A 13,107-nucleotide genomic window follows, 5' to 3' on the forward strand; every position below is an offset into this window, starting at 1 on the left:
GGTTTTTCGAGACAGGGTTTCTCTGTGGTTTTGGAGCCTGTCCTGGAACTAGCTCTTGTAGACCAGGCTGGTCTCGAACTCACAGAGATCCGCCTGCCTCTGCCTCCCGAGTGCTGGGATTAAAGGCGTGCGCCACCACCACCCGGCCCCTTTTTGCTTGTTTTGTGGGAAGTGAGGGATGAAGTTAACAGGCAGCTCTGACTGGAAGGGGTCAGAGGTTCTGCCTTATGTTTCTCACAAACTCCTGGGGATCCCGTCAGGATGCCTTCAGAACCCATGGACAGGATACGAAATGGATCATTCATGTCTAAGACACATGGTTAAGAGTTTCCCACACTAAAACACACACAACCTGTTGCCCCTAAAATTAGGATAGATGATATTTTGCCACAGTCTGGCAGAGCAGAAGTCAGCCAGACAAAGGAGGCTTGCCTTCCTCTCGACGATGCCATGGTTAAACTGGAGCGGCAAGAAGCACTGGCGGCATTGCTGTTGGAGGGAATGAGGATTCCAACCTACTTTTGTAAATGAGATCACTTGCCTGCTGGTCCCACTGTGATGACTGCCTGAGGCTTCTTCTGAATCCTGAGTTCGCCTTGACACATACCCGGATTTAAGCTGCACACAGAATCATCTTCAGAAGTAGAATGCTGAGGATGCTAGGAATGGAGCATCCAATGTCACACCTTCCAGGACCAGCCGGAGGCCCACGCAGGATGGCAGCCTAATGGCTGTCATGCCCCAGCAGCAGCCCACCATAGGCTATGCCAGAGAGAGTTAGGGTTACCTGCTGCTAAAGGCCCTGAGGTGCCTCCAGGATAGCTGTCAATCACTCTCTAGTGGAGCCAGTGGCCTGGTCTCAGACCCTGGGCAGAGGGATCTAGCATCTCTCTTCCCCATCACTCAGAACATCCTGGACCACTTGTCTTTCCCACTGACAAATGAGGCCTGAGAAACAGGAGGGACAGGATCGTAGAGACCTGGAAAGAATGCCTTACCCTACCCCCAGAGAACTGGGAATGCCTGAATATGTCACGAGTGCTTTTAAAAATGCATTTTTAAATATTTGAAATCATAATATAATTACATTATTTCTATCTTTCCTTCAGCCAATCCCTCCCATGTACTCCTTGCTCTCTCTAAAATTCATGGCTTCTTTTTCTTTAGTTGTTGTTACACACACACACACACACACTATACACATACACTCCTAAATACATAAATGCAGCCTGCCAGTCCATACAATGTTATCTGTATGTGCATTATCAGTAGGGGATGACCACTTGGTATTGGGGGGTTACCAGTTGGGGGGTTTTTCTCTGGAGGAAAGGCTATTTCTCTTGTTGCCCTTAGCTCTTTGTCTAGGGTTAACTCTTTGAGATCACTGCCGCCAACCCCATTCCTGGGTGGTGTTTTAGTGGAGAATAGAGAATGAAGCAATGGGGGAGGAAAAGACAATCTGCTAAAACAAAATGATGTCTAAAGTCAGGATGTGAGAGTGGGGCATAGGAGATAGGCAGGGGGCTAGAAGGACCACGGGAGAGAGGCCAAGGGAGTTGCCATAGGAAGTGATGGGAAGTCAGGTCACAGGGATGCAGGGCAGACCACAGCAAAAGGCAGAACCCTGGGGATGTGTTGCTGGAGGACCAGTGAGCAAGGGAAGGAGGTCCAGAGAAAGGAATCCCTAACCTGGTCCTGTCCCACCCCCCACCCCTCAGACACACAGATCAACTGTCTGACTAAGGCTGCCCATGAGCGACATGGCTCCACAAAGTTGTGAAAGGATGGAATACTCATCATGACCTCCAGGGGGCACTAGGCTTCTCTGCATCAACCTGGTCCTGCTCTCTCCCATCAGCCACTTCTAAGGTGGAAGCCAAGGCCTTAACTTGATTTTGTTACAGCACCCCACTGCACTAAACAGCGATTCTGAAATATCTTTTTTTTTAAAAAGGAGATCCTTAACTCTCTAAACTCAAACATTTTGTCTTCCCGCTGCAAGCCGGTTCACCTCTGCTGGGTCTTTAAAAGCCTGGTGGACTTACTTGGTTGGGCTGGATGAATAGCTGGCCTGATCTAGCCTGCTGTGTCCCACAGGCATCCCCGTTTATCCCGAACACTCAGCGTAATTATCGCCCTTGACATTGCTTCTGCAGAGCTGCCAGATTCATTAGCCAAGTGCGTTGGAAATGTGGGTCATTTCTTTCTTTTCTTTTTCAATTTCCTACTCTAAAGGGCACTGCCTTTTCAAGCTGACGGGAAAGCCAGAAGGGCTTCAGGATGGGTGGTTTGCTGGCTCAAATACGCACCGCCACTTTATGCATAGAATGTAAAGTTAACAGGCAATGGTGCTCAGAGGTGTTTGCAAAATATCTAACAGTTCAAAAGCCACGATCTCCTCTACATGAGGAGCGAGTAAAATCAATAACACAGGGGCCTTAAGGCAGAATGCATAGCCATGTGTATTAATTCACCAGAAAAACACCAGAGGCCCCAAGAACAAGGCCAGTCTCTGTCTTTCCTTGGCAAGGTTGAAATGGGGTAATGAGTGCATTTAATTTTGCTGAAAGTGTGTCAAAAGGTACCTGATTTATATGATCATAAGATGATGATAAGTTTAATCATTTCTGAGGGTTATTTGGCAAAAAATGTTTTTAAGAATTAAGTGTGTCACGCTGGGTAGTAGTGGCTCACACCTTTAATCTCAGCCTTGGGAGGCAGAGGCAGGCAGATCTCTGTGAGTTCGAGGTCAGCCTGGTCTACCCAGCAAGTTCCAGGACAACCAGGACTGTTATACAAAGAAACCATGTCCTGAAATACCAAATAAATAAATAAATAAAGCATGTCTTCATACAGAAACCATAGAAAAGTATAAAAAACAGAGTTGTGGGCACAATCCAGTTGGTGAAGTGTCTGCCACCAAAGCATGAATTCCTGAATTTGATATCCAGTACCCAAGTGAAAGCCGGGCGTGGTGCTTAGGTGCCTATATTCTACCACTAGGGAGTGGAGACAAGAGGATCCCGGGGGCTCACTGGCTGGTTGGCCCAGCTCAGTGAACTCTGCCTTAATCGAGACCTGTCCACAATAAGGTGGAGAAAAGCTAAGGAAGATGTGATGTGTCTCTCTGGCTTCCACACTCACACACATCTCCACATACATGAGAACCTACAAACTCATACATGTGCCACGTACACACTCACATATGCTCTTCCACACATACGAAGTGTAAAAAGTACACATTCTCAAACCTCATTTTCTTTTTTCTTTTTTTTAATTTTTGGAATTTGTTAGTTTGGGTTTTTTTTGTTTTGTTTTGGTTTGGTTTGGTTTTTTTTTTTCAAGACAAGGTTTCTTTGTGTAGCCCTGGCTGCCCCTAGAACTCACTCTGTAGACTACCAGGCTGACCTCGAACTCCGAGATCTGCCTCCGAAATATAAGGCATGCACCACACCGCCTGGCTTACAAATCTCATGTATGAATAGTGACAGGAGCCAGGCCTATAATTCCATCTTGGACAGGGAGCAACTGAGATTTGAGGTCAGTTTGGGCAACACCAAGACCAGGATGGAGAAGGAGAGGGAGGAGGAGGAAGAGAGGGAGGAAGAGGAGGACAGCAAGACTACAGAAGTAGCGCAGGGCATGGACATTCACCATAGTGAGGGAATCCAAGTTGCATAGACAAGAGCCCAAGGTATCAGGGACCCACAGGGAGCAACTGAGGCAGCCCACCTTCCTGTGTGGGAGGGACGTGTCTTTTCTGAAGGGTTTATGGCTGGCCATGATTTATGGTGCTGGAGGCCATAAAGAGCAGTCACTGAGTGTGTAAATCAAGCCCAAGATTTACACAGGTCTTTCCATACAGCATCACTGTTTAAGGCAAACCAGGTCAAAGGGCATATCCTTCTCTAGTGCCCTCTGTGTGCGTGCAGGTGTGTGCCTGGGTGTGTGGACCTAAATAGCACACATGACAATCATGAGTGTCATTCTTTGGGCGCTATCTACCTTAGTGTTTGGCCCCCCTTCTCTCTCTCTTTCCCCCCTGACAAAATGCAGCTGGCTCATGCACACTGGGGAAGCCCTGTAGATCTTTCTTAAATGCTCAAGCTTTCCTTCCCAGCCCCCCAACTTCAAGGAAGGATGCCGTCACTGTGAAACTGTCACTATGAAGCCCGCTGCCTTGCCTTGCTTTGACTTTGCTTCTTGCTGAAGGCAAGGACTGGGGTGAGCAAGGAATCCAGAGACCGGACACCCCTTTCCCCCACTCCTGTCTTGTCTCCTCCCTCTTTAGATGCTGTTTGAAGCCTTAATATGAAAAAGGTCTAATGGATCATTTTGACAGTGACAGAGTGAACTCCGCTGAAGGACATCAGAAGCCAGTAGGAAGAAATGACAACTTCTACAGGGGCTTGGGAAAGAGGTCAGCCGCACCCTGACTCCAGGCTCCCATTTCCTCAACCTTCCTCGAGGCTGACTTACTCTCAGCATCCCACACACCTGAGAAAGTCCTTCTATTTAACACCCCTGCTGACTGTTCAATCACTGTCCCTGATAGTTTTCAACTTGACACAAGTTAGAGTCGTCTGAGAGGCAGGGACCTCCATTGAGAAGATGCCGTCCTGTGGTTGGGCCATAGGCAAGCCTGTGAGGCATTTTCTTGATTAATGGTTGCTGGGGGAGGGCCAAGTCCATTGTGGGGGATGCCACCCATGGGCTGGTGGTCCTGGGAGCTTTGAGAAAGCAGACTGAGCAAACCATGAAGAGCAAGCCAGCAAGCAACATTCCTTCGTGGCCTCTGTGTCAGCTGCTGCCTCCAGGTTCCTGCCCTGTGTGAGTTCATGACTTCCTTTGCTGATGGTCTGTGATACGGAAGTGTAAACAAATAAGCCCTTTCCTCCCATGATGCTCTTGGTCATGGGTTTCCTTACAGCAACGTTAACCATACCTAAAACAGTTACCAACCTCCCGAAAGATTCAAGGCCAATCCAAGAGACAGGTGGGCAGGTCCTGGCTCCCACCTGGTCCAGGATCCTCAGGCCACCTGGCAGGGACAGAGAGTTTCTTCTGTTTTTGTTTCGATTCTAAGGCACTAACTTGGGCTGCTTGCACTGGTGCAAGTCAGGCCACTAGGAGGCCCCAGGCTGCTATGGCCAGTGAAAAGGAGGCCAGCCCTTATCTTAACCAAGGGATGCCTAGGCCTGAGCTCTGGTGCAGGCAAAACAAAGAGAAATGAGAGCAGAAAGGAGAAATAATGGCCAACCATGAAGCCAGTTGTCATGGAGACGTCGGACATGGACGCAAATCGTTTCCAACCCCACGAGGGTCAATTCTATGGGTGAGTCTGCTGGGGCACAGTGTCTTATCCTGGATGTCTCACAGGGGGTTCTGGGTGAGGTTAAATTTGATGACTGCCCACCTCTATGCTGCTGGGCTTCATCTGACCCATCAAGTGACTTCATGGAACAGAGAACTGGGGACAGAAGGATTTTGTTCTCCCTGCCTGCTTAAGCCAGGCATTGGTCTGCCCTTGGACTTGGGATGCACGCCAGCCAGCAGCTCTCCAGGCATTCAAGCTTCAGATTTAGACTAGAAACAGACACCAGCACTGGCCCTCCTGGGTCTCCAGCCCTCTGCCAATCGCTTGAGCCAATACCTGTTGTAGGAAGCAACGGTCCTGAGCTTAGATGAGAGTTGAACTTGAGCCTTTTCCTTTACTACAGTAACAAAGCCACATGTCCTTCAGATCTTTCCCTGTGCTGACGACAGGCTGCATGAGTCAGTCTCTATCTCTGCCACCCCCCTCAAAGCTAGGCAGAAATTGTAACCACAAGGCCCCAAGAGCTTCAAGGGGAAAATCTCAAATGTTTGGTAAATGACAGGCATGTTTAGCTTAAAATACTTCCAATTAATGATAGGCTTATCAGGCAGATCATATGTTGAGGTATATGTAAGCACAAATATATCTCAACTGTAGACTATATAGGTATAGCATATATAATATACAGAATCTTCTACTGACCCCGTTTCTCTGTAGAGCCCTGCTCCCTTACCATGGTCCAAATGGCCATCATGCTTTGTGAAGATGATGTCACTGCCTCCTGACTGACCTCCGACCATGTGACCCTGCTTGACAGCCTTCACTATCCACTCAAGAGCCTGCGTAGTCCTGGTAAACCATTATTAGTCAGACACATCCCTCCTCTGCCCAACTTCCCAAGAGGCTGCTCCCGATAGACACAGCAGCCTGAAGTCACCTGTGTGACTCCCGGGGCTGCCTCTTGAGGCCTGTCTGAACCACTTGAGTCTGTCTCTTGAACCACTGCCGTGCCCGCCATTCCAGCCCTCCTGGCCTCCTAAGCAAGATCTTGGGATGAGGCCACGGCTGGCTGGAAGGTTTGTTACTCAGATCACCAGCTCACAAAGTGACCCTTTAAGCCCAGCTCCTGTGCCCCACATTTTATCCCTGTCCCCTACTGACTTATCTCCTTGGCAGTAGGTATTACTCAACTCTCCACGTTCATATTTATCCATCTGCCTCTAGTCTCACTCTCTGAAATGCCGGCCCTTCCCATTGAGGGATTTGAGCAATTTTGCTCACTCCCATACCTCGTACCTCCAGTGCCTGAAACAGTTCTCAATACCGCAGAACTTGTTGGCAAAGGACAGACCATAGCTCCAAAGGGAACAGGGGAGGGGGGCATTGTTCCCCTTAGGGTAACAGTTGCTGCCTCAGTGATTGTCTGTTCAGAGGTCTGGTGTGTCTCCTGAGAGGAAAGCCGCACAATGCAAAATAAGATTAGATGTGATTGTTATTCTGACTACAGAGCCAGCCAGGCCTTGGAAAGGCCTGTGTGCCCAGTGCCCAACAATCACAGAAGCAGACACACAGAGCCACCTGCCCCAGGATGCAGGTTAGCTGCACTGGGGACAAACACCTGGTCTTGAAGGAACCCATTCCAGGAGACTAGGCCAGCTGACAGCAAGGTTTGGGGGACAAGAAAGCTCTCTGCCGTATGGGGAGTTAGTTCTCCATGCCAGGCTGCACAATAGCACACAGTGGCCCTAACAGCAGGCCGCCCATCAGTTCAAATAGTGTTGGCTCATTTGACAACAAACACCAGCTGATTTTTCTGGTCTTAACTGCAAATCAGCAAATCGGGTGACTAGCTGTAACCACTCAGTAGTGTCAGCCCCCACCTTAAAGCCCTGCGTGCCGTCACCTTCATACTTGTCACCGGTAATTCTCAAGGTGTCAGGCTCTGTCTAGGGGCTCTGAATTGCACCAGGGGAGTGGGCAGAGGCTGCCAGACAGTCTGGGCGGATTGGAACCATCGAGGTGATGTGGGGGCTGGACCATCTGTAGGTGGAAGGTGACTACTTCCTTTATCTCATGACAGTTACTGGAGTAGCTAGCTTTCTGGCCCTCCTCCACCCTCTGGGCTAGGGAGTCACGGCTTCTGGGGCTCTCTCGGTGGTGATAGCTGAGGGAGAGTGAGGGCGAGTGTGCCTGCTTTTGGAAGCCCTTGACTTCATTCCTGGTCTGGACTCCAGTGGCTGTCCACCAGGTAGAAACCAGAAGATGCCAAGTAAGGGAAAGAAGGGGTCGTTGATCTGGCTGGTTGATTTGACTGGCTCCTCTTAGGCCCACAGGACGGGGAGCCCCAGGCATACTCAGCAAGCACAACCCAGACACCAGCAGATGGACGGTGGGGCTGGAAATCCACTTAAGACAAACAATAAGGGCCTTCTCCAGCGGTTTGTCAGTGGCTTCCAAGAGCAACAAACTCCTCCAGCTGTTCCCACAGGGAAAGCCCCTGAGAATTGTATCCAGAGGGGAAGGAAATCTGAAATCCCCCCTCCCCAGGCTTACCATGGGCCCTCAACCCCTATGGAAAATAGCAAAACTGTGTGTGTGTGTGTGTGGTGGGTGGGTAAGGGAAGTGCTGCACCCAACAGATAGTGGACTGGGCAATCTTCCCTCAGCTTAAAGAGCAGAAATTAGCTCCCGCTTCAGCTCCAGGTGCCAGGGAAGCAGCCTTCCCTGCCCTTCCAGGAATGCACAGCCAACAGGGGGAAGGAACTTTCTCCACTTCCGATTCAAATTAAGTGAGGGTGGCCTTTGCTGCAGGGCAGGGAGGCTGGTTTCCCAGCACTGTGGGTAGTGGTCACAGCTCTCAGCCCAAGGACTGTTGGTGACTGAGTGGCTGAGTATGTGGGGTGATCTCTGATCAAGCTAAAGGCCACAGTGGACACGGACGAGGACACTTAGAAACAGGCTGTCGCGGAGACAGGAATCAAAGGGATGAGGGAAGGAGGGGAAGGGAAGGGGGAAGGGGAGGAGCAAGAGAAGATGGGGAAGGGGAGGGGAGGGGCGGAGAGCAGAGGTGAGAGGAGAGGAGACCAGGGTGGGGCGAACAGGAACAGAAGGTGGGAGAGGACTGGAGCTGGGAGATGAGGGAGAGGGAAAGGAAATGACAGGAATGAGTGAAGAGAGAAGAGGAGGAAAGGGGAGGGCTAGAGATGAAAGAGAAGGATGGAAGAGAGGTGGGGGAGTGAGAAGAGACGGGTGAGTAAGGAGGAGGGGAAGCTAGGTGAGGCAGAGATGAGGAGGAGGGAAGGGGCGAGGGGGAAGGAAAGAGGGGAGGAAGGGTTGGGAAAGAAAGAAAAGGGTGAGAAAAGGATAGAGGAAGGTGGGCAGAGGGAACAGAAGAAGGTGGGAGGGAGAAAGAGGAGGGGGGACAGGAATAATGGGGGGAAGGCTGGGAGGGAGGAGGCAGGAAAGAGAGGGGGGAGGAGGAGAAAAGGAGTAGGAGAAGGGAAAGGAGACTAGGGGCGGGGGAGAGGCAGGAGGGAGGAGCCCTGGTGAGAAAGGAGGAGGATGGAGAAGGGGAGGGGTTGAAGAAGGGAAGGGAAGGGAGGAGAGGGAATGGAAGGGCGGGGCGGGCCGGCGCCGTGGGAGGAGGGGCGTGCGGAGGCCGCGAGCCGCCGGCTCTGGTTGGCTGGCCGCCCCCGTCCCTCCCCCGCCCCTCCCCCCGCCCCCGCCCTCCCGGCGCGGTGGCCGCGGAGAGAAAGTAAGGTGAAAAAGTCCAAGTGCTGCTGCGGGCGCGATGGGGGCCGGCTCCTCAAGCTACCGGCCAAAGGCCATCTACCTGGACATCGATGGACGCATCCAGAAGGTACCCCGCCCCTCCTCTGCGGCCTCTGTGAACCCCAATAAGCGCAGGTGTCCCCACTGCAGGCGCCGAGCCCACGGACGGAGCTGATCTTGGCGGCCCGCCGTGCGCTCAGAGCCCCGGGAGGCGCGGCAGCCGGGGGTGCAGACCCGCGGAGCAGGTCCCAGGTGGACGGCGACAGTCGTGGGAGGGGGGGCGGAACCTGCCGCTGCGTCCTGTGACCTCGTGGGGACTGAGGGACCCGCTTTCGGCTATGCTGTACACTGCCTTCCCAACCAACTTGAGCCACGTAGGAGAGGGGTTCGCCACGGACCCCTTTTGTTCGCGGTCCCTCCCCTTCTAAAGACCCTTCTCTGGACACTTAGTGTCCTTGACTTCGTTGATATTGACAAAGGGACAATGGGTAAGCTGGCGGGGGTGGGAGTGGGGGAGGGTCTCATTAGCTCCCTCTAAAGTGAGTGTTTATGGAAAAGCCCATTGTGGGGAAATTGTTCCCGGACCTCCGCTGGACATCTCAGAGAAGCCGGGCAGCTTGCTGTAAACCCAGCAAAGGAAGCCAAGGAGGGATACCTGATGGGCATGGGCCTCCGTTCTCAGGTGTGTCCTCTTGTCTGGTTGACTTCATCAGTAAGAGAAACCCACCCTCCACTCTCAGACTGATCCTGGAAAAATGGGAAGTACCGTCCCTCCTCAGGCTTGGTGACTTGGGAGGGGCTGGGAAGTACCTTCCAGCGACAGTGGTCAGCCTCTTACTTGAGCATCGTGGGCAGGTGCAGGTTCAGATGCAGGACCAGATCCCAGCTCCCGACTCCAGGAGCACAGCTACTGAGATGTAACAGCCTCCTCTTCCTCCCAGAGGAAGGAAGGACTTCACTGCGTGTCTTCCTGCCTCAGCCCGTTTGAGCACACAAACACGTGCATGTATGCATGTGAAGGCATCAACACACATGCCAGATGTGTGCATGCATGTGTATACAATGTGTATACAAAGCACATATCTGTACCCATGCATTTTCCCCTACCCCACCAAATGAGAATTTATTAAAGATCTGCTTTTTTTTTTTTTTTTTTTTAAATTTTGGTACAAGGGATGAAACCGTGGGCTTCATGCATGCAAGGCAGACACTGTTATTATGCTACATTGCTGGCCGTCTTTTATCCCTTTAAAGAGGAAAGATGAGGTGTCACCTGGCCAAAAGTGGCAGGTCCTTCCTAAAGTCTCCCCAGAGGTCCTCAAATAGCTGCTTGGCAACCAGTGGAAAGTAGAAAAAAGGTTTAGGAGGACCAGGGTAAGTTCTGGGTCTGGTAGGCTGGTCTGAGACTGTGGGTAAGGTGGGCTTTCCCAGTGGATATACCTGAAGTTGAGTGACCTCTAGAAAGGCCACCTACAGGCCAACTCTGGGGTGGGTTGGGGCAGGCTCCTGCGCTAGGCTAGAAGGTCATGGCTTTGGGTGGAGGTGAGACTTGATGTTGAGTGCTGGCTCTGCCACTCTGGGCTCCTCTGGCTGGCATCCTCGTCTGTGAAGGGATCATTATATCTGCTTTATAGACCGTAATGAGAAGTAAATGAGAGGTATAAACAGTGCCTGGACCATGGCAGAACACAAGAGGCATTATTCTCGGTCTTTGTCTGCTCATAAACATTCTTGTCTTCACACCATGGAGTAGAGGCTGGTGGAGCAAGAGGGCCTCCACCCTGCCACTGTGGTCAGCCTCTCACTGATCCTGGGCACCCTGTCATCAGCACTAGGTGTTGAGATGAACCTTTAGCCTGGTGAGAACTAGGTCTCTGGCTTTCCTGGTGTGCATGTTCACATCTCAGGCTCCGTGCCCTGCAACCCTGCACCCATCCACACTGCTGAGACCTTGTACACCAGCCCCAGAGCGTTTCCTCTTACTAGGCACTGGGCATATCTGAAAGTTCCCAGCATGCAATCATTTCTGGCTTTCATTTACCCACTCCATCTCTTCTTCATGGGAGGCCAAGGAATAAACCCCCAGAGAAAGGATTGGGCCCTGGGGATGAGATAAGGCGTATGTCGCTTTCTGCCAAGGCATCAGTCTTGGTGAGGGGCTTGCCCGTGACTCCTGTGTTTTCTCAGCCCTTTGTCCATCTTGCTACCAACTCCTGGCCACCTCAGCTTCAGGCAGACATGGGAGGGGACCACATTGCTAACACTGGCTTTTGCTGGTATTACCTGCCCAACAAAGTTCAGGGAGAAGACCTCGGGCCCTCTTGATTGTACCAGGGTGGGACTCAAAGGAACTAGTGAAGTAGTTTGGCCACTGCTCTGTGCTGCTTTTTGTGTATGGAGACAATTCTGGGTGCATACAGTAACCGGCTTTCTTTAATGGGAATGGCAGTGAGAATTTGGGGGATTCTGGCTTCTATCTCTGGGCCATTTCATGTAGAAGATAAGAGGACTGGTGGGGGGGGCTTGTTCTCCCAAACTCTGTGTAAAATCTGTAGGACTGTTGGGCTGGAGCCATTGTGTCCCCAAGGTCCCACTCCTTAGGACCTCCACTTCCCATCTCTGCTTTGGTTAGTTGCTTCAACCTGTGTCTATTTTCTCAGCTCTTAAGTGAGGTAAGAGCGGGCTTGCTGTTGTAGGTGTAGACAGATGAGGCAGATCAGGTACCCAGCGAGCCACACACGCCCTAAAGTTGGCTGCTGGAGGCTAGGGTCCAGCATGACTGAGACACTCAGGGTACTGTGTTGGCCTGGGGGTGGGAAGCTCAATAACGTAGGTACCCTAAGTTAATTGCAGCTGGCCGAGATGTGACAGAGGGACATGGTGGGGTCTGTGCTGTTGGTGGAGCGTCATGAATTGGCTTCCTTCCTCTGTGACGGGAGGGAAGGCTCCCACCCTGCAGACCTAGAAGCCTTTAGAACATACTGAGTTAGAATTTTCACAGTGGCCAAGGGGCATTGTTGCCCGTCCAGCCACGTCTCTACATTCCTGTCCCTTGGTTCCTCGGCTTACCGGGATGCACAGATGGGAGTCCTTTAAAGAAGCAGGGAGTTGGGAGCCGGATCTGCTCTCTAGAAACTAGACCCCCTCCATCCTTGCTCTGAGGACTCTCCTGTGTCCTTTCTTAGCTTCCGCACTGGGAGGAAGGGGTCGTGCCTCCAGACCTCAGTACTTGGTCCCTTATCTAATCTACAGGGGAGGAAAGCTCTGAACTTACCCACTTAGGGATGTCGAGCATAAGTCAGAGAGCCAGAGGGCCCCTGCCTGGGTTTGCAGACCTGTAAGGAAAGCAGAGCCCTTCAGGGCCTCAGCCCAACCAGCCTTGGGTTGGTTGAAAAGCCAGTAGCTGGGCAAGGGGGGGAGCCTGGGAGCCTTTGTGAGAGCCTGGCCCTGGTGTGGTAAGCGCCCCTCCTCAGCCACTCTAAGCTGCCTGTGGCTTTGTCCCGGCCCATCTCCACAGCTGGAACCTGGGTCTTACTATGGAAACAGCCACTTGAGCTTTGCTGAGCCGTTTCTGCTTGGAATGAGAAAAGCCACCGGGCGCAGCAGCACGAGGACGCTGGTCAGTGTCCCCGTGTAAATGGTTTGTCTCCGTGAATGTGGCTGCCTGGCCTTGGTCCTGCTGGAACCCAGAGCTCACGGTACCCAGTTCTGCTTGGGGCTTCTCAGCACACTCCTGGGTTCCAACCCCCTGGTCCTGTTGTGCCTCTGTGCACCTGCCAGGCTCCGATCTACTGTCTCCACACCGAAGATGTCCTCTTTGGTGCAGCTCCTCAGCACTGAGCGTCCTCAGCCTTGCATGCCCTGCAGGGTTGGTCACTGGGACTGTGGCTCCATGCTCTCTCTTCCTCCGGCATCCTCTGCCCTGCCTGTGCCTTTTACAACTGCCCATGGCCCTCAAGAACTAAGCCTTCTTTCCTAGCCTGCGCCTCCGCCTCTTCTGTGGTCCCACCTTCTATTGT

At 52.1% G+C, this 13,107-nt stretch overlaps 1 protein-coding gene across 4 annotated transcripts in view; it reads left to right on the forward strand.

Annotated features, from left to right (window-relative positions):
* The first annotated feature begins 9,016 nt into the window (after positions 1–9,016).
* The window catches only part of Pde9a (phosphodiesterase 9A), an 87,874-nt gene continuing 83,783 nt past the window's right edge, over positions 9,017–13,107 (forward strand). For all 4 annotated transcript variants that reach the window (XM_050143474.1, XM_050143455.1, XM_050143466.1 and 1 more), the window contains exon 1: positions 9,017–9,176. In XM_050143474.1, the coding sequence (XP_049999431.1) occupies positions 9,108–9,176 (69 nt within the window). In that variant the 5' untranslated portion in view covers positions 9,017–9,107. The remainder of the gene's footprint in view (positions 9,177–13,107) is intronic.

This window comes from Alexandromys fortis, unplaced genomic scaffold (assembly GCF_014885135.2).
Source record: "Alexandromys fortis isolate MF-2015 unplaced genomic scaffold, M_Fortis_MF-2015_v1.1 scaffold_9, whole genome shotgun sequence".
NCBI lineage: Eukaryota > Metazoa > Chordata > Mammalia > Rodentia > Cricetidae > Alexandromys > Alexandromys fortis.